Here is a 25,162-nt window from a genome sequence, read left to right as displayed (position 1 = left end):
GTTTCCCCCTTAGTTTTTTAGTGATATTGCCAAAATCTGAAAACTCCCGCCGGGACCAAACCGCCGACGTGCAACGCCGAGATATCGCCAGGGCGTAAGTTTGGCCTCGACGGAAGCCCGTCCAGATCATCGAGGGAATTGCCCTGTAAAAGCTGCTGCAACAGGATGGTAGGTGAGTTCTCTGCAAAGAAATGTAAGTTAAAGGTTCTTTATTGTTTTTTAATTATAAAATGCTGATTAGGTGTAAAAGTCTTTGGAATGGTTTTTACGTCTTTATTTTTTTTTATTGACTTTTTAAAAAAAAGTTTCCCCCCCTCCCTCAGCCGCAACCTCGACTAAATATTTTTTTAAAACCCCGTTTACTTAGTTTCTCCTTAACCGCTGAGAATAAAGGTGCACCGTCCATTTTCTCGCTGGGCGATTAGTTTTTAACATATAAAAGTGGAAATTTTCGCCAGCGTTACTTACCAAATGTTAGCATTTTTTGTGAGCGGGCAATCGGGCGTTGAGCGGCTCATAGGAAAGTCCAGCCCATTCTCTCAAGAACCTGCCAAGCTCCATTTTAAAGAACTGTAGTGCAACTATACTCGCTACCTGTCTTGGCAGTTTTTCCAAAAGGTTGACATTCTCTGGTATGAAATATGTGGCATTTACATATTTCTTCGCTTACAGATTTTATAGCATGACTTTTGGTCTTAATTTTAAATAACTCATCTAGTCTGTTTATATCCAATCCTTTCATAATTTGAAAGTCTTAAATCATACAGATCCATGCCTGTGATTCTCCATATTACATAACTCTAACATTTGGAGCCTATCCTCATGTAACGAAGACTTCTACGATTCACTGTCATCTTGGTCACCCTCCTCTGCACCGCCTGCAGAGCCTCAATATCCTTCACTGTGTGGCGATCAGAAGCCTTTGTTTTATACTTGATTGTCCTGGCAATGTAATCTGAAACCTGATTTATTTTCCCTATATACAATACAAAAGCAAAATACTGCGGATGCTGGAATCTGGAATAAAAAAAGAAAATGCTGGAAGTCTCAGCATGTCAGGCAGCATCTGAGAGGAAGCAGAGTTAACGTTTCGGGTCGTTGACCCTTCGTCCGAACTGGAGAGTGTTCGAAAAGAACAGATTCTTAACAGACACTGAAAGGGGGAGGGGAAGAAAGAACAAAAGGGAAAGTCTGTGATAGGTTGGAAGACAAGAGACAAAAGGGATGATGACCCAAATTCAAATGGTAATGCCAGGAGTTCGAAAAACACTAGTCAAGATAGGGTGTGAATGGTGGGATAATGACCAACTGCCATCAGAGACAAGGAGAAAAAAAGAAACAGGCTCTGAGGGGGGTGGGCGCGGCGGGAAGGAGGGTGAAGGAAGCTGAAGATTGGCAGCGGTTATGCTCTGAAATTTTGAACTCGATGTTGAGTCCAGAAGGCTGTAAAGTGCCTAAACGAAAAATGAGGTGCTGTTCCTCGAGCTTGTGTTGAGTTTTGTTGGAACAGTGTAGGAGACCAAGGATAGAGGTCAGAGTGAGAATAGAGTGGAGAATTAAAGTAACAGGCGACTGGAAGCTCAGGGTCACACATGCGGACTGAATGGAGGTGCACCGCAAAGCGGTCACCCAGTCTATGCTTGGTCTCCCCAATGTAGAGGAGACCACATCATGAGCAACGAATACAGTATATTAAATTGAAATTACAAATAAATCGCGGTTTCACCTGGAAGGAGTATTTGGGGCCCTGGATAGTGGGAAGGGAGGTGGTAAGAGGACAAGTGCTGCATCTCCTGCGCTTGCACAGAAAGGTGCCATGGGAATGGGAAGGGGTGCTGGGAGTGACTGCGGAATGGACCAGGGTGTCACGGAGGGAGTGGTCCATCGGAATGAAACATAGAAACATAGAAAATAGGTGCATAGAAAATAAGACCTCTCGGCCCTTCAAGCCTGCACCACCATTCAATATGATCATGGCTGATCATGCAACTTCAGTACCCCATTCCTGCTTTCTCTCCATAACCCTTGATCCCTTCAGCTGTAAGGGCCACATCTAACTCCCTTTAGAATATATCTAACAAACTGGCCTCAACAACTTTCTGTGGTAGAGAATGCTCACAACTCTGGGTGAAGAAGTTTCTCCTCATCTCGGTCTGAAATGGCTTATCCCTTATCCTTCGACTGTGACCCTTGGTTCTGGACTTCCCCAACATCGGGAACATTCTTCCTGCATTTAACCTGTCCAATCCCGTCAGAATTTTATGTTTCTGTGAGATCCCCTCTCATTCTTCTAAATTCCTGTGAATATAAGCCTAGTCGATGCAGTCTTTCTTCATATGTCAGTCCTGTCGTCCCGTTCATCCGTCAGGTGAACCTTCGCTGCACTCCCTCAGTAGCAAGAATGTCCTTCCTCAGATTAGGAAACCAAAACTGTACACAATATTCAAGCTGTGGGCTCACCAAGGCAACTGTAGGAAGACCTCTCTGCTCCTGTACTCAAATCCTCTTGCTATGAAGGCCAACATGCCATTTGCCGCCTTCACTGCCTGCTGTACCTGTGTGTTAACTTTCAATGACTGATGTACCTTTTACTAATCTGTCACCATTCAGATAATATGCCATTCTGTTTTACCACCAAAGTGGATAACCTCACATTTATATACATTATACCGCATCTGCCATGTATTTGTCCGCTCACCCAACCTGTCCAAGTCACCCTGCAGCCTCTTAGCATCCTCCTCACAGCTCACACTACCACCCAGCTTAGTGTCATCTGCAAACTTGGAGATATTACATTCAGTTCCTTCGCCTAAATCATTAAAGTATCTTGTAAATAGCTGGGGTCCCAACACTGAACGTTGCGGTATCCCCACTAGTCACTGCCTGCCATTCTGAAAAGGACCCGTTTATTCCTACTCTTTGCTTTCCTGTCTGCCAACCAGTTCTCTATCCACGTCCGTACATTACCCCCAATACTATGTGCTTTAATTTTGTACACCAATCTCGTGTGTGAGACCTTGTCAAAAGCCTTTTGAAAGTCTAAATACACCACATCCACTGGTTCCCCTTTGTCCACTCTACTAGTTACATCCTCAAAAAAATTCGAGAAAATTTGTCAAGCGTGATTTCCCTTTCATAAATCCATGCTGACTTGGACCGATCCTGACACTGCTTTCCAAATGCGCTGCTATTACATCTTCAATAATTGATTCCAACATTTTCCCCAGCACCGGTGTCAGGTTGACTGGTCTACAATTCAGTTTTTTTCTTGCTCCCTCCTTTTTAAAAAAAAAAAAAATGGGGTTACATTAGCTACCCTCCACTCCATAGGAACTGATCCAGAGTCTATAGAATGTTAGAAAATGACCACAAATGCATCCACTATTTCTAGGGCCACTTCCTTAAGTACTCTGGGATGCAGACTGTCAGGCCCTGGGGATTGATCGGCCTTCAATCCCATCAATTTTCCTAACACAATGGGCCCAAGTTTCCACATGATTTGCGCCTGATTTTTAGGAGCAACTGGTGGAGAACGGACTATCTTAGAAATCGCAATTCTCCACATTTTTTTTTCTGCAGTTCTAGTCAGGTCGAACAGTTCCACTTTGGAACAGAATTTTTTCTTCAAAAGGGGGTGTGTCCGGCCACTGACGCCTGATTTGAAAGTTTCCACAGTGAAAACGTACTCCAAACTAAGTTAGAATGGAGCAAGTGAAGATTTTTGTAGAACTGAAAAAACCTGTTCTACACATTAAAAAATCAGGCACAGGTTACAAATTAGGCGTCCAGAACGAGGTGGGGGGGGGGGTAGGGAAGTCATTAAATTCTACAATAAATCCTTATTTATACTTATACAAATATTAGACAAATAAATCCAACCTGAATAAACATTTATAAGCAAAGAAAAGATTAAATAAACCATCTTCCTACCTGTGTGAAAGTGCTTCAGCCAGGGAGAATGCTGCAGCAAGCCTCACAAACGAGGCAGCCGTTCCTGAACGCGGGGGAGGGGGGGGAAGAAGGAAGCCGTTCCAGACGGCCGACCGAACGCCGGGCGGGGGGGGGAGGAAGCCATTCCAGACGGCGGGAGGGAAGGAGACAGAAGGCTGCAGGAAGCCTCAGAAATTGAGGAGCCATTTCCCGACGGCAAAAGGGGGAGGTCATCGGGAAACGGCTGCCTCAACTTTCTGAGGCTTCCTGCAGCCTTCTCAGTGCTGATGTGCTGATGGCAATGTGCTTTTATTAAAAAATGTTCAAAAACTAAACAGCTACAAAGAACTACAAAAATGGCCAAGTGCCAATGTTTCCTTCACACTGCGCGAACGCTCCAACGCGCACGCGCAGCGTTGCCGGCAGGAAAAAAACTAATTTAAATAGTACTCGCCCCCTCCCACTTAAAAAATCGGCGCGAGTGTAGGCTCCGCCCCCCTGGGCGCCGCGCCAAACAGACAAGGAGCTGCAGGGTGCTCCAGAATCGCGCGTTTTTTTTCCGGCGCCGTTTTAGGCACGAAAAACGAGCGCCCAGCTCGGAGGGGCGCCCGTTTTTTATCGTGTGGGAACTTGGGCCCATTATGCTGACTGATAAGGATTTCCTTTAGTTCCTCCTTCTCACTAGACCCTCGGTCCCCTAGTATTTCCGGAAGGTTATTTGTGTCTTCCTTAGTGAAGACAGAACCAAAGTATTTGTTCAGTTGATCTGCTATTTCTTTGCTCCCCATTATAAATTTGCCTGATTCTGACTGTAAGGGACCCACATTTGTTTTTACTAATCTTTTTCTCTTCACGTATCTGTAGAAGCTTTTGCAGTCAGTTTTTATGTTCCCTGCAAGCTTATTCTCAGATTCTATTTTCCGCCTCCGAATTAAACCCTTTGTCCTCCTCTGCTGAATTCTAAATTTCTCAGTCCTCAGGTTTGCGGCTTTTTTAGGTCCACTTTGTATGCCTCTTCCTTGGATTTAACACTATCCCTAATTTCCCTTGTAAGCCACGGTTGAGCCACCTTCCCCATTTTATTTTTACGCCAGACAGGGATGTACAATTATTGAAGTTCATCCATGTGATCTTTAAATGTTTGCCATTGTCTATCCACCGTCAACCCTTTAAGTATCATTTGCCAGTCTATCCTAGCCAATTCACGTCTCATACCATCAAAGTTACCTTTCTTTAAGTTCAGGACTCTAGTCTCTGAATTAACTGTCACTCTTCATCTTAATGAAGAATTCTACCATATTATAGTCACTCTTCCCCAAGGGGCCTCGCACAACAAGATTGCTAATTAATCCTCTCTCATTACACAACACCCAGTCTAGGATGGCCAGCTCTCGAGATGGTTCCTCGACATAATGGTCTAGAAAATCATCCCTTATACACTCCAGGAAATCCTCCTCCACTGTATTGCTACCAGTTTGTTTAGTCCAATCTATATGTAGATTAAAGTCACCCATGATAACTGCTGAACCTTTATTGCACGCATCCCTAATTTCCTGTTTGATGCCATCCCCAACCTCACTACTACTGTTGGTCTGTACACAACTCCCACTAGCGTTTTCTGCCCTTTGGTGTTCCGCAGCTCTACCCATACAGAGTCCACCTCATTCACGCTAATGTCCTTCCTTATTATTGCGTTAATCTCGCCTTTAACCAGCAATGCTACCCCATCTCCTTTTCCTTTCAGTCTATCTTTCCTGAATATTGAATACCCTTGGAAGTTGAGTTCCCAGCCTTGGTCACCCTGGAGCCATGTCTCCGTAATCCCAATTGCATCATATCCGTTAACAGCTATCTGCGCAGTCAATTCATCCACCTTATTACGAATGCTCCTTGCATTGAGACACACAGCCTTCAGGCTTGTTTTTTTAGCACTCTTTGTCCTTTTAGAATTACGTTGTAATGTGGCCCTTTTTGATTTTTGCCTTTTGATTTTTCTGCTCTCCACTTCTACTTTTCTCCTTTGTACCTTTTGCTTCTGACCCCATTTTACTTCCCTCTGTCTCCCTGCATAGGTTCCCATTCCCCCTGCTCTATTGGTTTAAATCCTCCCCAACAGCACTAGCAAACACTCCCCCCTGGAACATTTGGTTCCAGTCCTGCCCAGGTGCAGACTGTCCGGTTTGTACTGGTCCCACCTGCCCCAGAGCTGGTTCCAATGTCCCAGGAATTTGAGTCCCTCCCTCTTGCACCATTCCTCAAGCCACGTATTCATCCTAACTATCCTGCTATTTCTACTCTGACGAGCACGTGACACTGGTAGCAATCCTGAGATTACTACCTTTTGAGGTCCTACTTTGTAATTTAACTCCAAGCTCCCTAAATTCAGCTTGTAGGACCTCATCCTGCTTTTTACCTATATCGTTGGTACCTCTCTGCACCACGACAACTGTTCACCCTCCCCCTCCAGAATTCCCTGCAGCCACTCCCGAGACATCCTTGACCATTGCACCAGGGAGACAACATACCATCATGGAGTCTCGTTTGCGGCCGCAGGAATGCCTATCTATTCCCCTTACAATAGAATCCCCGACCACTATAGCTCTCCCACTCTTTTTCCTGCCCTGCTGCGCAGCAGAGCCATCCATGGTGCCATGAACTTGGCTGCTGCTGCGCTCCCCCGATGAGCCATCTCCCCCAACAGTACCCAAGGTACTATATTTGTTTTGGAGGGAGATGACCGCAGGGGACCCCTGCACTACCTTCCTTCCCCTGCTCTTCCTGATTGTGACCCATTCCCTATCTGCCTGTGTAACCGTTACCTGCGGTGTGACCAACTCACTAAACGTGCTATTCACGACATCCTCAGCATAGCAGATGCTCCAGAGTGAATCCACGCGCAACTCCAGCGCCACAATGCGGTCTGTCAGGAGCTGCAGCTGGATACACTTCCTGCACACATACTAGTCAGGGACACTGGAAGTGACCCTGAGTTCCCACATAGCACAGGAGGCGCATGACACGGGTCTGGGTTCTCTTGCCATGACTTAACCCTTACATTACTTAATTTGACAACAATGACCAGGTTTCTTACTGCTAAGAAAAAGAAAAAAGATAAAGAAAAAGAAAAGTATCCACCATTCAAATAACCAATCACTTACCCCCTTGGCTGTGACGTCACACTTCGATTACTTTTTACTTCTTTCTTACTTTTGACCCTGCTGCAGCTAGCTACTCCCTGACTGCTGCCGACCCTGGACTGCCGCTGGTCCTTTATAGGCCTCCGTTGCTCCCCGACTGCCGCCGACCCCGGACTGCAGCTGGGTCTTTATAGGCCGCCGCTGCTGCTCCTCCGGCTGCTGCTCCCCGACTGCCGCCGACCCCAGACAGCCGCTGGGCCTTTATAGGCTGCCGCTGCTCCCCGACTGCCGCCGACCCCAGACAGCCGCTGGGCCTTTGTAGGTCACCGCTGCTCCCCGACTGGGAGGGGAGGGGAAGATGTGATTGGTGGTGGGATCACACTGGAGGTGGTGGAAATGATGGAGGATGATCCGTTGAACGTGGAGGCTGGTGGGGTGAAAGGAGAGGACAAGGGGAACCCTGTCATGGTTCTGAGAGGGAGGGGAAGGGGTGAGAGCAGAGTTGCGGGAAATAGAACCGACACGGTCGAGGGCCATGTCAACTACAGCGGAGGGGAATCCTCTGTTGAGGAGAAAGAAAGATGTGTCACAGGCACTCGTGTGAAAGGTGGCGTTGTCCAAGCAGATGCGACAGAGAAAGTGGGAGAATTGAATGGAGTCCTTACAGGATGCGGGGTGGGAGGAAGTGTAGTCCAGGTAGCTGTGGGAGTCAGTGGGCTTATAGTGGATACTGGTCGAAAGCCTATCCCCAGAGATGGAGATGGAGACGGAGAAGTCGAGGAAAGAAAGAGTCGGAGATGGACCATGTGAAGATGAGGGAAAGGTGGAAATTGGATGCAAATTTTCAAGTTCAGGGCGAGAGCAGTAAACGGCACCAATACAGCCATCAATGTACTGGAAAAAGTGGTGAGGGAGGGGACCCGAATAGGACTGGAACAAAGAATGTTCCACAAAAAGGCAGGCATAGCTAGCAGGCATAGCTAGGACCCATGCGGGGTTCTCTCAGGGAGAAGTTGTTCAATGTGAGAACAAGTTCAGCCAGGCGGAGGGAGGAGGGTGGTGGTGGTGGATGGGGACTGGCTGGGCCTCTGCTCGAGGAAAAAACAGAGCGCTCTCAGGTCTTCCTGGTGGGAGATGGAAGTGTGGAGGGATTGGACGTCCGTGGTGAAAAGGAGATGGTTGGGGCCGGGAAACTGGAAATTGTTAGTGACTGAGGGCATCGGAGGAGTCGCGGATGTAGGTGGAAAGAGAGTGGACCAGGGGAGAAAAAAATTGAGTCGAGATGGGAAGAAATAAGTTCTGTGGGGCAAGTAGGGTGAAACGATGGGTCTACCGGGGCAGTCCTATTTGTGGATCTTGGGAAGGAGGTAGAAGCGGGCTGTGCGGGGTTGGGGAACTATGAGGTTGGTGGCTGTGGAGGGAAGATCTCCAGAGGAGATGAGGTCAGTGACGTTCTGGGAAATGATGGCTTGATATTCAGTAGTGGGGTCATGGTCCAGGGGGAGGTAGGAGGAGGTGCCAGAGAGTTGGCGATCAACCTCTGCAAGGTAGAGGTCGGTTTGTCAAACAACAACAGCGCCATCCTTGTCAGCAGGTTTGATGACAAGGTTAGGGTTGGATCTGAGCGAGCGGAGTGCTGCAAGTTCAGAGGGAGGTAGGTTGGAGTGAGTGAGGCGAGCAGAGAAATTGAGACGGCCGATGTCCCGTCGGCAATTTGCAATGAAGAGGTCTAGAGAGGGTAAGAGGCCAGAGGAAGGGGTTCAGGTAGAACAAGAATTCTGAAAACTGGAGAAAGGGTAAATTCCTGGCCGAAGAAATGGGCACGGAGAATTGGGCGAAGGCAGCTGAAAAAGAGCTCAGCATCGTGCCGAGCTCAAAATTCATTGAGGTGGGAGGCGTAAGAGGATGAAGCTCAGGCCTTTACTGCGGACTGATCTTTCGGGGTCAGAGAGGGGAAGGTCAGAGGCAATAGTGAAATAATGGCATTATTTTTCCTATAAAGACCTCGCACTGCATTCAGTGATTAGCAAATATTTCCTGGTCTCTTTCTTGATCCATAACCACTAAGTTATACCTCTGCATAATTTAGACATGCCTGGAGTTTCCGAACCCCAAGTGCATGACGTAGAGTTATGGCAGAGTGCGCGCAGAGGTTGCAGATTTTCTACCCAAATTTTTTAGGATGAACTAAATATTGTGTGTGAGCATGGTGTTTTCAACTAATTCTGAGAGAACTGGAGGAAATGATGACTATGTTGTACTATTTTCAATGCATTTCCAAAAGTAGTAGTAACCGTTCACCCTGTGGAATACTATCTTAAATACTTCAAGCAAAATTACAAATGCAGGTACTACGGGAGGTGCCATTTTGCATTGAACATAGGCAAAAGGTGTTGGGACATGCGCATTATTATGACTGGGCCGCACAGCCACATAAAGGGGTTGCGTACCAAAAAAAAGAAAGGGAATATTGTTGAACAGAAAAAAGACCGTAAAAAATTTACTTAAACATTATTTTTTTACATGTTATCAAATAGACCTTTTGATAGCTTAGGAAAAAAAATGATCCATCAGCAATTAAAGGGGTTTTACATGTTGTTTAATAGCAATCCGGGAGAGGAAATCTGGATGATACCCCCATCTCTTTCCCCCTCCCCTTCCCCAAATCCTTCACCCAGTGATAGAGATCAATATGAAAAGGTTACGAAAGAAGTCAAAAAAACAACTAGAAAGACGAAGAGAAACTTTAAAATTAAATTATTTAGGAATATAACCTACATTAGTAAATTATTCTACAGATACATAAATGTCAAAAGAAAGAGATAGGGTCCACGAATGGATACTCGCAGGTAATGATAGCAAAATGGCAGAAATATTAAATAATTACATTAGGCGAGATCAAAAAGGATATACAGACATTTAAGATAGAAAGGGGTGAGATAATTGGTAAACTAATCAAACTTGTAAAGGATTAAAAACCCCTGGTTCAGATAGATTATATCCACGCACATTAAGGGAAGAGATTGCAGAGGCACTACTACATATATAAAAATTCATTCGAAAAGGCAATAGTGCCAGAGCACTGGCAGACAGCTAATGTGATTCCTGCATAGAAAAAGGGAGATCGAACAACTAGGGAACTATCGACCAATTAGCTCAATGTCGGTGGTTGGAAAGATAATGGATAATTATTCAAAGATGAAATAGAAAAACATCTAGAAACTGAAAACATCATAAAGAATAGTCAGCACAGATTTCAAAAGGGAAGGTCTGCTTGATCAACCTTATTGAATGCTTTGAAAAAATATCAGAAAGGGTAGACCAGCATAATGCAGTAGACGCAGTATATTTGGATTTAAAAAAAAAACCTTTGATAAGGTACTGCATAATAGACTGATGACAGATAGCAGAATGGATAGCAAGCTGGCTACAAAATTGAAAACAGAGTAGAGGTTAACGGTTGGCAAGTTTCTCAGATGGACAAATGGTGGGAAGTGGTATTCCAGAAGGGTCAGTACTCAGACCACTTATTCACTATTTACATAAGCGATTTTGACTCTGGAATCGGAAGTGCAATTTCAAAATTTACGGACAATACCAAATTGGCGGGAGTAGTTAATACAGAGGAGGACAGCAACAAAATACAGGAAGAAATGAATAAACTTGCAGAATGGGTGTGTAATTGGCAGATGAACTTCAATATAGGCAAATCCAAGGTAGTAGATTTTGGTAGGAAGAATAAGGAGGCCACATACTCCTTGGAATATAAGTGTCTAAAAGGGTGGAGGAACAGAGAGATCTGTGGATGCAGATGCATAGATCACTAAAAGTAGTGACGCTGGTTAATAAGGTTTTTTTTTAAAGCAAACACAGCACTGGGGTTCATTTCTAGAGGGATAGAATTGAAAAGCAGAGAATTTATGTTAAATTTGTATAAATCCTTGTTTAGACCACACTTGGACGACTGTGAACAATTGTGGTCTTCATATTATAAAGCGGATATAGAGGCACCAGAGAACATGCAAAAAAAAGATCCACAAGAATTATACCAGAACTGAGAAGTTATAACCTATCAGGAAAGACTGAACAGGCTGGGACCCTTCTCTGAAAAAGAGAAGACTGAGGGGTGACCTGATGATAGATCTTAGACGTAGAGATGGTGCTTCCACTTGCTGGCGAGACTAGAATTAAGAGCCATAAATATAAGACAGTTACTAATAAATCCAATAGGGAATTCAGAAGAAACTTCTTTATCCAGAGAGTGGTTAGAATGTGGAGCAAGTAGTAGTTGAGTTAATGAGCATAGATTCATTCAAGAGAAAGCTAGATAAATAAATGAGGGAGAAAGGAATCGAAGGTTATTGTGATGGGGTTAGATGAAGAGGGAAGGGAGGAGGCTTGTGTGGAGCATAAACACCAGCATGGACCTGTTGGGCCAAATGGCCTATTTCTGTGCTGTAAATACTTTGTAATAGTGGCATCCTAATTACTGCGTGGCTTACATTAAGTAACTTGGCATGGTCCCAGAATCAAAACTGAGACCTCCATCATCATCATCATCATCATAGGCAGTCCCTCGGAATCGAGGAAGACTTGCTTCCACTCTTAAAATGAGTCCTTAGGTGGCTGAACATTCCAATACAAGAACCACAGTCCCTGTCACAGGTGGTATAGATAGTCGTTGAGGGAAAGGGTGGGTGAGACAGGTTTGCTACACGCTCTTTCCGCTGCCTGCGTTTGATTTCTGCATGCTCTCGGCGATGAGACTCGAGGTGCTCAACGCCCTCCCGGATGCACTTCCTCCACTTGGGCAGTCTTTGGCCAGGGACTCCCAGGTGTCAGTGGGGATGTTGCACTTTTTCAGGGAGGCTTCTAATACAAAGCTAAGTACCCACAATGCATTGATTTCTTAATACTTTAAATTACTATTTGTATTACAGTGCAAAGAAAATTTCTCAGTGTGAATGCCAAATCTTTGAATGTAGCTCTGCTGTGCATAAAATGTAGTCAATTACAATTGCTATTCTGCCCATTTTTACCCAAGTTTTCTAATGTGTATGAAATTGGAGATTATTTTCACATTTACTGAAGAACATGGATAAGACCCGCCCCTTTTACACACAACTTTGTTTAAAACGCTGATTTTCTTTTTAAAACTTGCGTGAGTTTAAAATGCTGTAATTTGTATTATTATTCTAGCTCTTGGTGGTGGATGTTATGACTGGCCAGATAACAAAAATTCCCATGCTGAAGGATCGAGAACAGCCCAATGTCGTCATGGACCAACAAGGTTGTGGTATCCATGCCATTGAACTGAACCCTTCTCGTACCTTGTTAGCTACTGGAGGAGACAACCCAAACAGCATTGCAGTTTATCGACTGCCAACTCTGGATCCTGTTTGTGTGGGAGATGTAAGTTCTTTATCATCTAAACTGCAAGGGCTCATTTGTTAAAGTGAAGGTGATGGTTCAAGCTTGCATTATAGGATTAAATTGAAGGCTTCAAACCTCAAACATAAGCAAGCAACTGGAATATTTTGGTTTTGATTTTTCTTTTAATTTGACCATTGTCTAAAACCTTGAACTAACTTGTTTCCTTAACTGCAGAACTAATTTATAAATGGTCTTTTCTAGGATGGGCATAAAGACTGGATTTTTTCGATTGCATGGGTTAGTGATACAATGGCTGTTTCTGGTGAGTTTCAAATAAGTTTGCTACACTGCTTATCAAATTAATTTAGTTAAAATAGTTACAGGTATTTGCAATGAAATGTTAAGCATTAAAGATGTGGACCATGATTGCAATATTCTGTATCTAGCTTACTTATTTAAAAAAAAGGATCATGGCCAGGGTGCAGAACTGTATGGAAATAATTCTGTTAATTTCAGTCCTGCCAAGTAAAGGAATATTCATCTGAGACTCAAAACTTTGGCCTATTTTTTTTAAAGGCTACACAGAATCTTGTGATATTAGACCAAATTTCCAAACAATTAAAAAGAACTGAGCATGCTCAACTTTCTTTTGCGCATCAGTCTCCAGGCATGCTTACGCAATGTTTTGCTCCTGCCTTTGTTTCCCATCTTTTTGATTATGTGCTATAATATAATTTTTCTTTTTTTGTTTCCCTCCTGTACACGGTCAAGCTAAACTGGTTTATTGATCCTTATTCAAAAATGTTCAATTCTTTGTTGCTGGTTACTCAGCTTCACTTTTTGTTGGCTGGTATAGAATCATAATACATTATAGCATAGATACGTCAGGTCCTACCTATATTTTTCTCCATGTGAGCTACCTAGTCTAATCCCGCTCTCCTGCTTGCTCTCCATACCCTTTATTATTCCTCCTTTTTCAAACTGTCAAATTCTATTTCAAAACAATTTATAGATCCAGCTTCAATACTGATTTTATGGCAGAAAATTTCACATTCTAACCCGCATCGGTGTGAAGAAATTTTTCTGTCACTATTTACCACCTCATAATCTTGACGACCTCTATCAGATCGCCCTAAATCTTCACCGCTGTAATGGGGGAAAAAACGAGTTTCTCAAGTCTCTTTTCATAACTGTAACTCGAAAAGGACTTAATGAATCTGCACTTCACCTTTTACACTGCTTTTATATCCTTCCTGAGCGTGATCGCACAGAGTTGGTCAGAAACGGAGTGCATCATAGAGTGTAAAAGTTGGGAATTTGGTGAGAGTGGAAGTCTCTGGTAAGTACTAGGTGAGTAGGGCTCAAACTGAAATTTAGTTTAACATATTGAATTTAACTTGGAACTGTAAAAGAAACTGCAACTTGGTCAACAGTTATCAGAAACTGCCAGTCAGTGGCAATTAACAGTTACCAGCTGCAAGTGTTTGCTGAAATAGGGGCTAATTACTATGAGCAGGAAGCAGAGTGAGCACTTGTAACTTGTGTGTAGTAAAGAGGTGTATAAAAGGTAAACATTATTTGCTGACGTACGGAGTGGTCACAGAGTTGTTCAGAAATGCAGTGCATCATAATCAGTGTAAAAGTTGGGAATTTGATGCTGCTTTTTGCCTCTAATACTTGGTGTTTCATGTTGCATGTAAATATTTAATTTAATCTACCTAGAACTTAAATTATTTTTAGGTTTCTTAACTAATTATATAATCCAATTTAAGTTGATTAAATACATTAACTTTAATTAATTAAATAAAACAAGGTTAGATAAGGATGGTAGTGCAGGAGGTGTGCCGCAACTGCAGCATGTGGGAGTTTGTGGAGAGCGTCTGCATCTCTAGGAACTTCAAGTAAGAGTTATTGAGCTGGAGTCTGAGGTGCAGACGTATGGGGCATCAGGGAGGGAGAGTGTTATCCGGACATTTTGATCCAGGATGCAGTCACACCACTTGGGTTTAGTTGTGGTACAGGTCTGGTTAGTGGTCAGGGATAAGAGGGTATGACTGTGACTCAGGCAGGTAAGGGGATCCAAGGAGCAGTGCTGGAGGAGCCTCGGCCTTTACCCTTATCCAACAGGTACAAGGTACTTGCTCCCAGGGTACATGAGCAAACTGACCACGGCACCATGGTTCAGGGGGCCATTTAAGGAGGGGTTGGGGTGCAAGAGAGTGAAATGGAATGTTGACGTAGGGGACAGTATAGGTGGGGGGAGGGGGGTTCCCCCTCCAGGGTTAAGGATATCTTCTCTAAGCTGGAGAAGAACTGGGAGGGGGAGGATCCAGTTGTTGTCCAGGTAGGAACCAATTACATTGGTTAAACAACAATGAGGTTCTTCAGAGAGTTTGAGGAGCTAGGCTCGAAAATAAAACGCAGAACCTCACCAGTAAGAATCTTTGGATTGTTGCCTCAGCTACACAAAAATTGCCATTCAGAGAAACCAATTAGAAGGTTAAATGCGTGGCTGAAAGAGTGGTGTGGAAGGCAGGGGTTTTGCTTCATAGGACACTGGCACCAGCACTGCAAAAAGAACAAGCAGTTTCGTCGTGACGGGCTCCACTTAAACTGGGCTGGAATCAGTGTTCTGGCAAATCGAATAACTAAGGTGGTAGATAGGGCTCTAAACTAATGAAGGGGTGTAGGAGGATTCAGCAAAGGGTAAATTCAAAAGCAGTCAGTGAAATGTTAATGCTGTACAGTAGAGTAGCGATTTGGGTAAAAATAAGCGGTGTGGGTCAGGAAGGAACAGAGAGTTTAAAGGTAATAGGCATTAGTTACTCAGGTGATAGCAAGGAAAAATAGGAAAAAGTTAAAGCTAAAAGCACTAAAATCTGTGTGACGCATTTGCAACAAAATAGTTGAATTAATAGCACATGAAGAAATAAATGGGTTTGATCCAATAGACATTATGGAGACTTGGTTGCAGAGTGACCATGGTTGGGAACTAAATAAGAACATAAGAAATAGGAGCAGGAGTAGACCATTTGGCTCCTTGAGCCTGCTCCACCATTCAATAAGATCATGGCTGATCTGATCATGGATTCGGCTCCACTTCCCTGCCTGCTTCCCGTAACCCTTTATTCCCTTATCGCTCAAAAATCTGTCTATCTTCGCCTTCAAAAAAAAGGAGGGAGAGAGAAAACAGGGAATTATAGACCGGTCAGCCTGACATCGGTAGTGGGTAAAATGATGGAATCAATTATTAAGGATGTCATAGCAGTGCATTTGGAAAGAGGTGACATGATAGGTCCAAGTCAGCATGGATTTGTGAAAGGGAAATCATGCTTGACAAATCTTCTGAAATTTTTTGAGGATGTTTCCAGTAGAGTGGATAAGGGAGAACCAGTTGATGTGGTATATTTGGACTTTCAGAAGGCGTTCCACAAGGTCCCACACAAGAGATTAATGTGCAAAGTTAGAGCACATGGGATTGGGGGTAGTGTACTGACATAGATTGAGAACTGGTTGTCAGACAGGAAGCAAAGAGTAGGAGTAAATGGGTACTTTTCAGAATGGCAGGCAGTGACTAGTGGGGTACCGCAAGGTTCTGTGCTGGGGCCCCAGCTGTTTACACTGTACATTAATGATTTAGATGAGGGGATTAAATGTAGTATCTCCAAATTTGCGGATGACACTAAGTTGGGTGGCAGTGTGATCTGCGAGGAGGATGCTGTGAGGCTGCAGAGCGACTTGGATCGGTTAGGTGAGTGGGCAAATGCATGGCAGATGAAGTATAATGTGGATAAATGTGAGGTTATCCACTTTGGTGGTAAAAACAGAGAGACAGACTATTATCTGAATGGTGACAGATTAGGAAAAGGGGAGGTGCAAAGAGACCTGGGTGTCGTGGTACATCAGTCATTGAAGGTTGGCATGCAGGTGCAGCAGGCGGTTAAGAAAGCAAATGGCATGTTGGCCTTCATAGCAAGGGGATTTGAGTACAGGGGCAGGGAGGTGTTGCTACAGTTGTACAGGGCATTGGTGAGGCCACACCTGGAGTATTGTGTACAGTTTTGGTCTCCTAACCTGAGGAAGGACATTCTTGCTATTGAGGGAGTGCAGCGAAGGTTCACCAGACTGATTCCCGGGATGGCGGGACTGACCTATCAAGAAAGACTGGATCAACTGGGCTTGTATTCACTGGAGTTCAGAAGAATGAGAGGGGACCTCATAGAAACATTTAAAATTCTGACGGGGTTAGACAGGTTAGATGCAGGAAGAATGTTCCCAATGTTGGGGAAGTCCAGAACCAGAGGTCACAGTCTAAGGATAAGGGGTAAGCCATTTAGGACCGAGATGCGGAGGAACTTCTTCACCCAGAGAGTGGTGAACCTGTGGAATTCTCTACCACGGAAAGTTGTTGAGGCCAATTCACTAAATATATTCAAAAATGAGTTAGATGAGGTCCTTACTACTAGGGGGATCAAGGGGTATGGTGAGAAAGCAGGAATGGGGTACTGAAGTTGAATGTTCAGCCATGAACTCATTGAATGGCGGTGCAGGCTAGAAGGGTCGAATGGCCTACTCCTGCACCTATTTTCTATGTTTCTAAATATATTCAATGACCCAGCCTCCACAGCTCTCTGGGGCAGGGAATTCCATAGATTTACAACCCTCAGAGAGAAGAAATTTCTCCTCATCTCAGTTTTAAATGGGCAGCCCCTTATTCTAAGACAATGGGCCCAAGTTTCCCCAGGAGTTGCTCTTTTTTATTTGGAGCAATTTGATTTTTCTGGACTATCTTTTTAGTTGCAGTTCTGGCCATTTAATTTGCGCCAGTGTAAGTGAGTTAATTAGGTTTTTTATAGTTCAGCTTTTTTTTCAAAAGGGGGCGTTTCCAGCCACTTACCCCTGTTTTAGGCGTTTGGCCAGCAAATAGTTGCTCCAAACTAACTGAGGCCAGCGTATGTTGCCACTTTTGTCCGTACAGAAAAACCTTACCTAGAGTTAAGGAATCTGCGTAAGTAACTACATTTAAAGCACCACCAAGCACCAAACAAAGCGCAAAAAGTAATAAGCAATTAATTAACAAATAAAATAGAAGGAACCCTGCACCTAAAGCACCAAAATCAATCAGTAAATAACAAATAACAAATAGAAGTCCTACCTTAGGGAATGCAGCGGGCCACCGATGAGGGAGCCCGTTCAGCTAAGGCTAGGGATGGTGTGCTTCGGGTCCCTCCCACACAGCCTGCAGCGCGCGTTTGCAGAAATAGCCTGCCAGGAGCAACTGCACATACACACAGACTCTAGCGTGCATGTGCAGATGTCCCGGCACTGTTTTCAGCACCGGTACTTGGCTCCGCCCCCAATCCATTGGGTCACACTTTGCCACGACTGAAGAGAGGCTGGGGAGCGGCCAGAATACCGACGTCTTTTTTCGGCGCGCTTGGAAGTGTACAAAAACGGCATGCCAGTGACGGCACCAGAAAAACAGGTTAGGAAAACTCTAGCCCTATGTCCCCTAGTTTTAGTTTCTCCTATGAGTAGAAATATCCTCTCTGCATCCACCTTGTTGAGCCCCCTCATTATTTTATGTTTCAATACGATCGTCTCTCATTCTTTTGAACTCCAATGGGTATAGGCTCAACCTATCTTCATAAGTCAACCCCCTCATTGCCGGAATCAACCGAGTGAACCTTCTCTGAACTGCCTCCAATGCAAGTATATCCTTCCTTAAATACGGAGACCAAAACTGTACGCAGTACTCCAGGTGTGGCCTCGCAAATACCCTGTACAGTTGTACAGTTGTAGCAGGACTTCTCTGCTTTTATACTCTATCCCCCTTGCAATAAAAGCCAACATTCCATTTGCCTTCCTGATTACTTGCTGTACCTGCATACTCAGCTTTTGTGTTTCATGCACAAGGACCCACAGGTCCCTCTCTGCTGCAGCACTTGGCAATTTTTGTCCATTTAAATTATAATTTGCTTTTCTATTATTTCTGCTAAAATGGATAACCTCACATTTTCCCACATTATACTCCATCTGCCAAATTTTTGCCCACTCACTTATCTATATCCCTTTGCAGATTTTTTGTGTCCTCCTCACAATTTGCTTTCCCACCCATCTTTGTATCATTAGCAAACTTGGCTACATTACACTCGGTTCCTTCATCCAAGTCATTAATATAGATTGTAAGTAGTTGAGGATCCAGCACCGATCCCTGCGGCACCCCACTAGTTACTGTTTGCCAACCAGAAAATGATCCATTTATCCCAACTCTGTTTTCTGTTAGTTAGCCAATCCTCTATCCATGCTAATATATTACCCCCAACCCAGTGAGCTTTTATCTTGTGCAGTGACCTCTTATATGGCACCTTCTGGAAATCCAAATACAACACCTCCACTGGTTCCCACTTATCCACACTGTCCGTTACATCCTCAAAGAACTCCAGCAAATTTGTCAAACATGATTTCCCTTTCATAAAACCATGTTGACTTTGCTTGATTGAACCATGGTTTTCCAAATGTCCTGCTACTGTTCCTTAATAATGGACTCCAGCATTTTCCCAACCGCAGATGTTAGGCTATAACTGGTCTATAATTTCCTGTTTTTTGTCTGCCTCCTTTTTTAAATAGAGGCGTCACATTTGCGTTTTTTCAATCCGCTGGTACCGCCCTAGAATCCAGGGAATTTTGGTAGATTACAACCAATGCATGCACTATCTCCGCTGCCATATTCCAGGATTCTTGATTTTTAGAAGTGATAAGCAAAATGGAAAACTCGGGGATAGCCCTCATAAAGGATGGGATAAAGATAGAGAGAAAGGATCTTTCCTCAGAAAATCAAGATGTGGAATCCGTTTGGGTGGAGCTAAAACAAGGGGAAGAAAACACTGGTGGGAGTAGTTTTCGACCCCTTAACTGTAGTTGTTCTGTCGGGCACGGTATAAAACAGGAAACTAGAGATGTATGTAACAAGTTAATACAGGTTGAAGCTCCCTTAACCAGAGCTCCCTTATCCGGAACCACCCTTCGTCCAGAACCATTCCCGGCCACCGGGTGGCGCATGCGCAGAACTCTGACATGAACAAATTGAAGTCCTTCCTCGCTGCTGACTCCCGCAATCGCTGGCTCAACCCCACGATCCACCGACCGCCCCCCCCCCCCCCCCACCCCCCCAATGATCTCTCTGCCGGACTCCCAGCCCCAAGCCAGCCAGCCCTGATATCTCCTTGCTCAGTACTTGTACCATCCAATTTAACGTGACCACCCCTCATCGAGAAAAATCCCTTATCCAGAACAGGCAGGGTCCTGAGGGTTCCAGATCAGGGAGGTTCAACCTGTATAGTAATCAGAGGGCGGACTTAGATTTTCATATGGACTGGGCAAACCAAATTTGCAGTAATAGCAGGACGAGTTCATAGAATGCACTCAAGGTAGTTTTTAGATCAGTATGTTGAGCAACCAACTAGCGAACACACTATTTTAGATCAAATATTGTGCAGTGGGACAGGTTAACTAATGAACTTGTTGTAAAGGAGCCTCTCGGGAATCATAGAAATTTACAGCACGGCCCAAGAGCAATCCAGCCTAATCCCACTTTCCAGCTCTAGGTTGTGGCATTTCAAGTGCACATCCAGGTAACTTTTAAATGTGGTGAGAGTTTCTGCCTCTACCACTCTTTCAGGCAGTGAGTTCCAGACCCCCACCACCCTCTGGGTGAAGAAATCTTCCCTTGTATCTCCTCTAAATCCCCCCCCCCCCCCCCCAATTACTTCAAATCTATGCCCCCTGGTTGTTGACACGTCTGCAAAGGAAAACAGGTCCTTCCTATCCACTCTATCCAGCCCCTCATAATTTTATACACCTCAATCAGGTCTCCCCTCAGCCTCCTCTGTTCCAAAGAAAACAGGCCCAGCATCTCCAATCTTTCCTCATAGCCACAATTCTCCAGTCCAGGCAACATTCTTATAAATCTTCTCTGCACCCTTTCCCGTGCAATCACATCTTTCCTGTAATGTGGTGACCAGAACTGCACACAGTACTCCAGCTGCAGCCTAACCATAAGAACATAAGAAATAGGAGCAGGAGTAGGCCATTTGGCCCCTTGAGCCTGCTCCACCATTTAATAAGATCATGGCTGATCTGATCATGGACTCAGCTCCACTTCCCAGCTTGCTCCCCATAACCCTTTATTCCCATATCACACAAAAATCTATCTATCTCCACCTTGAATATATTCAATAACCCAGCCTCCACACCTCACTGGGGCACAGAATTCTATAGATTTACAACCCACTGAGGCAAGAAATTCCTCCTCCTCATCTCAGTTTTAAATGGGCGGCCCCTTATTCTGAGATTATGTCCCCGAGTTTTAGTTTCCTCGATGTGGCAATATCCTCTCTGCATCCACCTGAGCCCCCTCATTATCTTACATGTTTCGATAAGATCACCTCTTCTAAACTCAAGTGTGTATAGGCTCAACCTATCTTCAAAAGTCAACTCTCTCGTCTCCGGAATCAACCTAGTGAACCTTCTCTGAACAGCCTCCAATGCAAGTATATCCTTCCTTAAATACGGAGACCAAAACTGTACACAGTACTCCAGATGTGGCCTCACCAATACCCTGTACAATTGTAGCAGGACTTCTCTGCTTTTATACTCTAACCCCCTTGCAATAAAGGCCAGCATTCCATTTGCCTTCCTGATTACTTGCTACACCTGCATCCTAACTTTGTGTTTCATGCGCAAGGACCCTCAGGTCCCTCTGTACCACAGCACTTGGCAATTTTTGTCCATTTAAATTATTATTTGCTATTCTATTTTTTTCTGCCATAGTGGATAACTTCACATTTTCCCACATTATGGGCCCAAGTTTCCACATGATTTGCGCCTAATTTTTTGGAGCAAATGGTGGAGAACGGACTATCTTAGAAATCGCAATTCTCCACATTTTTTTTTCTGTAGTTCTAGTCAGGTAGAACAGTTCTACTTTGGAACAGAATTTTTTCTTCAAAAGGGGGCGTGTCCGGCCACTGACGCCTGATTTGAAAGTTTCCACAGTGAAAACGTACTCCAAACTAAAGTAATGGAGCCAGTGAAGATTTTTGTAGAACTGAAAAAACCTGTTCTACACATTAAAAAATCAGGTGCAGGTTACAAATTAGGCGTCCAGAACGAGGTGGGGGGGTGGGAGGAAGGGAACTCATTAAATTCTACAATAAATCCTTATTTATACTTCTACAAATATTATACAAATAAATCCAACCTGAATAAACATTTATAAGCCAAGAAAAGATTAAATAAACCATCTTCCTACCTGTGTGAAAGTGCTTCAGCCAGGGAGAATTCTGCAGCCGTTCATGCCGCTGAGCGGGAGGGGGGAGGGGGGGGGGGGGGGGGGGGGGAAGAGAAAGCCGTTCGTGCCGCTGAGAGAGAGAGAGAGTGTCGGGTCGGGTCTGGTCTGGGGGGTGGGGGGGAAGCGGGTGTCGGGTTGGGTCGGCGGGGGGTGGGGAGAGCGGGTGTCGGGTCGGGTGTGGTCGGCAGGGAGGCGGAGGCGGTGAGCGGGTGTCGGGTCTGGTCCGGAGGCAGGGTGGGGGGGAGCGGGTGTTGGGTCCGGTCCGTCGGGGGTGGGGGGGGGGAGCAGGAGCTGGCCGTGGGAGGAGCCTTATTCACGCAGCCCTAGTGAGGCCATTCAGCCAGGGCTAGGGGCTGCGTGCTTCGGGCCCCTCCCACACAGTTCGGCGCCTGGAGCTACTGCACTTGTGTGCCCACTGTAGCGCACATGTGCAGAGGTCCCGGCACTGTTTTCAGCGCAGGGACCTGGCTCCGCCCCCCCCCCCCCCCCCACAGCTTGTGCTGGCTGCGCCGAGAGCCAGAGGACCTGCAAGTAGGTGGAGAATACCGAGGATTTGTTTTAGGCGCGAAAAACGGGCGCCCAGCTCGGAGGGGCGCCCGTTTTTTTTTCTTGTGGAAACTTGGGCCCAATACTCCATCTGCCAAATTTTTGCCCACTCACTTAGCCTGTCTATATCCCTATGCAGATTTTTTGTGTCCTCATCACAATTTGCTTTCCCACCCATCTTTGTATCATCAGCAAACTTGGCTACGTTATACTCGGTCCCTTCATCCAGTCATTAATATAGATTGTAAATAGTTGAGGACCCAGCACCGATCCCTGCACCACCCCACTAGTCACTGTTTGCCAACCGGAAAATGACCCATTTATCCCGACTCTGTTTTCTGTTAGTTAGCCAATCCTCTATCCATGCTAATATATTACCCCCAACCCCGTGAGCTTTTATCTTGTGCAGTAACCTCTTATGTGGCACCTTGTCAAATGCCTTCTGGAAATCCAAATACACCACATCCACTGGTTTCCCCTTATCCACCCTACTCATTACATCCTCAAAGAACACCAGCAAATTTGTCAAACATGATTTCTCTTTTATAAAACCATGCTGACTCTGCTTGATTGAACCATGCTTTTCCGCTTTTCCACATTTCCCACTACTGCTTCCTTAATAATCGACTCCAGCATTTTCCCCAATGACAGATGTTAGGCTAATTGGTCTATAGTTTCCTGTTTTTTGTGTGCCTCCATTTTTAAATAGAGGCGTTACATTTGCGGTTTTCCAATCCGCTGGTACTGCCCTAGAATCCAGGGAATTTTGATAGATTACAACCAATGCATCCACTATCTCTGAAGCCACTTCTTTTAAGATCCTATGATGTAAGCCATCAGGTCCAGGGGACTTGTCCATAGAAACATAGAAAATAGGTGCAGGAGTAGGCCATTCGGACCTTCGAGCCTGCACCGCCATTCACTAAGATCATGGTTGATCATTCCTTCAGTACCCCTTTCCTGCTTTCTCTCCATACCCCTTAATCCCCTTAGCCGTAAGGGCCATATCTAACTCCCTCTTGAATATATCCAATGAACTGGCATCAACATCTCTCTGAGGCAGGGAATTCCAAAGGTTAACAACTCTCTGAGTAAAGAAGTTTCTCCTCATCTCAGTCCTAAATGGCCTTCCCCTTATCCTAAGACTATGTCCCCTGGTTCTGGACTTCCCCAACATCGGGGACATTCTTCCCGCATCTAACCTGTCCAGTCCCGTCAGAATGTTGCACGTTTCTATGAGATCCCCTCTCATCCTTCTAAACTCCAGTGAATACAGGCCCAGTTGATCCAGTCTCTCCTCCTATGACATTCCTGCCATCCCTGGAATCAGTCTGGTGAACCTTTGCTGCACTCCCTCAATAGCAAGAACGTCCTTCCTCAGATTAGGAGACCAAAACTGAACACACTATTCCAGGTGAGGCCTCACTAAGGCCCTGTACAACTACAGTAAGACCTCCCTGCTCCTGTATTCAAATCCCCTTGCTATGAAGGCCAACATACCATTTGCCGCCTTCACCGCCTGCTGTATCTGCATGCCCACTTTTAGTGACTGATGAACCATGACCCCCAGGTCTTGTTGCACCTCCCCTTTTCCTAATCTGCCACCATTCAGATAATCTGCCTTCATGTTTTTGCCCCCAAAGTAGATAACCTCACATTTATCCACATTATTCTGCGTCTGCCATGTATTTGCCCACTCGCCTAACCGGTCCAAGTCACCCTGCAGCCTCTTAGCGTCCTCCTCACAGCTCATACCGCCAGCCAGTTTAGTGTCATCAGCAAACTTCGGAGATATTACACTCAATTCCATCATCTAAATCATTAATATATATTGTAAAGAGCTGGGGTCCCAGCACTGAGCCCTGCGACACTCCACTAGTCACTGCCTGCCATTCTGAAACGGGCCCGTTTATCCCGACTCTGCTTCCTATCTGCCAACCACTTCTCTATCCACGTCCGTATTTTACCCCCAATACCGTGTGCTTTGATTTTTGCACACCAATCACTTGTGTGGGACCTTGTCAAAAGCCTTTTGAATGTCCAAATGCATCACATCCACTGGTTCTCCCTTGTCCACTCTACTAGTTACAGCCTCAAAAAATTTCAGAAGATTTGTGAAGCATGATTTCCCTTTCATAAATCCATGCTGACTTGGACCAATCCTATCACAGCTTTCCAAATGCGCTGCTATTTCATCCTTAATGATTGATTCCAACACTTTCTCCACTACTGATGTCAGGCTAACCGGTCTATAATTACCCGTTTTCTCTCCCTCCTTTTTTAAAAAGTGGTGTTACATTAGCAACCCTCCAGTCCATAGGAACTGATCCAGAGTCGATAGACTGCTGGAAAATGATCACCAATGCATCCACTATTTCTAGGGCCACCTTCTTAGTCTACATCCCAGAGTGCTTATCAGGCCCTGGGGATTTATCTGCCTTCAATCCTGTCAATTTCCCTAACACAATTTTGCGCCTAATAAGGATATCCTTCAGTTCCTCCTTCTCACTTGACCCTCGGTCCCCTAGTACATCGGCAGGTTATTTATGTCTTCCTTTGTGAAGACAGAACCGAAGTACTTGTTCAATTGGTCTGCCATTTCTTTGTTCCCCATTATAAATTCACCTAAATCTGACTGCAAGGGACCTACATTTGTCTTCACTAATCTTTTTCTCTTCACATATCTACAGAAGCTTTTGCAGTCAGTTTTTACGTTTCCGGCAAGCTTCCTCTCGTACTCTATTTTTACCCCTCTTAATTAAACCCTTTGTCCTCCTCTGCTGAATTCTAAATTTCTCCCAGTCCTTCAGTTTGCTGCTTTTTC

The 25,162-nt window shown here is 44.9% G+C and overlaps 1 protein-coding gene across 1 annotated transcript in view; it reads left to right on the top strand.

Annotated features, from left to right (window-relative positions):
• dcaf12 (DDB1 and CUL4 associated factor 12) overlaps positions 1 to 25,162 on the top strand; it is a 153,422-nt gene that overhangs the window by 63,138 nt on the left and 65,122 nt on the right. Inside the window, exons 3-4 of the mRNA XM_070862475.1 lie at positions 12,267 to 12,479; positions 12,702 to 12,762. Coding sequence (XP_070718576.1) covers positions 12,267 to 12,479; positions 12,702 to 12,762 — 274 coding nt within the window. The remainder of the gene's footprint in view (positions 1 to 12,266; positions 12,480 to 12,701; positions 12,763 to 25,162) is intronic.

This window comes from Pristiophorus japonicus, chromosome 2 (genome assembly GCF_044704955.1).
Source record: "Pristiophorus japonicus isolate sPriJap1 chromosome 2, sPriJap1.hap1, whole genome shotgun sequence".
NCBI classification, from domain to species: Eukaryota; Metazoa; Chordata; class Chondrichthyes; family Pristiophoridae; genus Pristiophorus; species Pristiophorus japonicus.
Note: the sequence above shows the minus strand (reverse complement) of the source record. Positions and strands in the feature narration are given on the sequence as shown.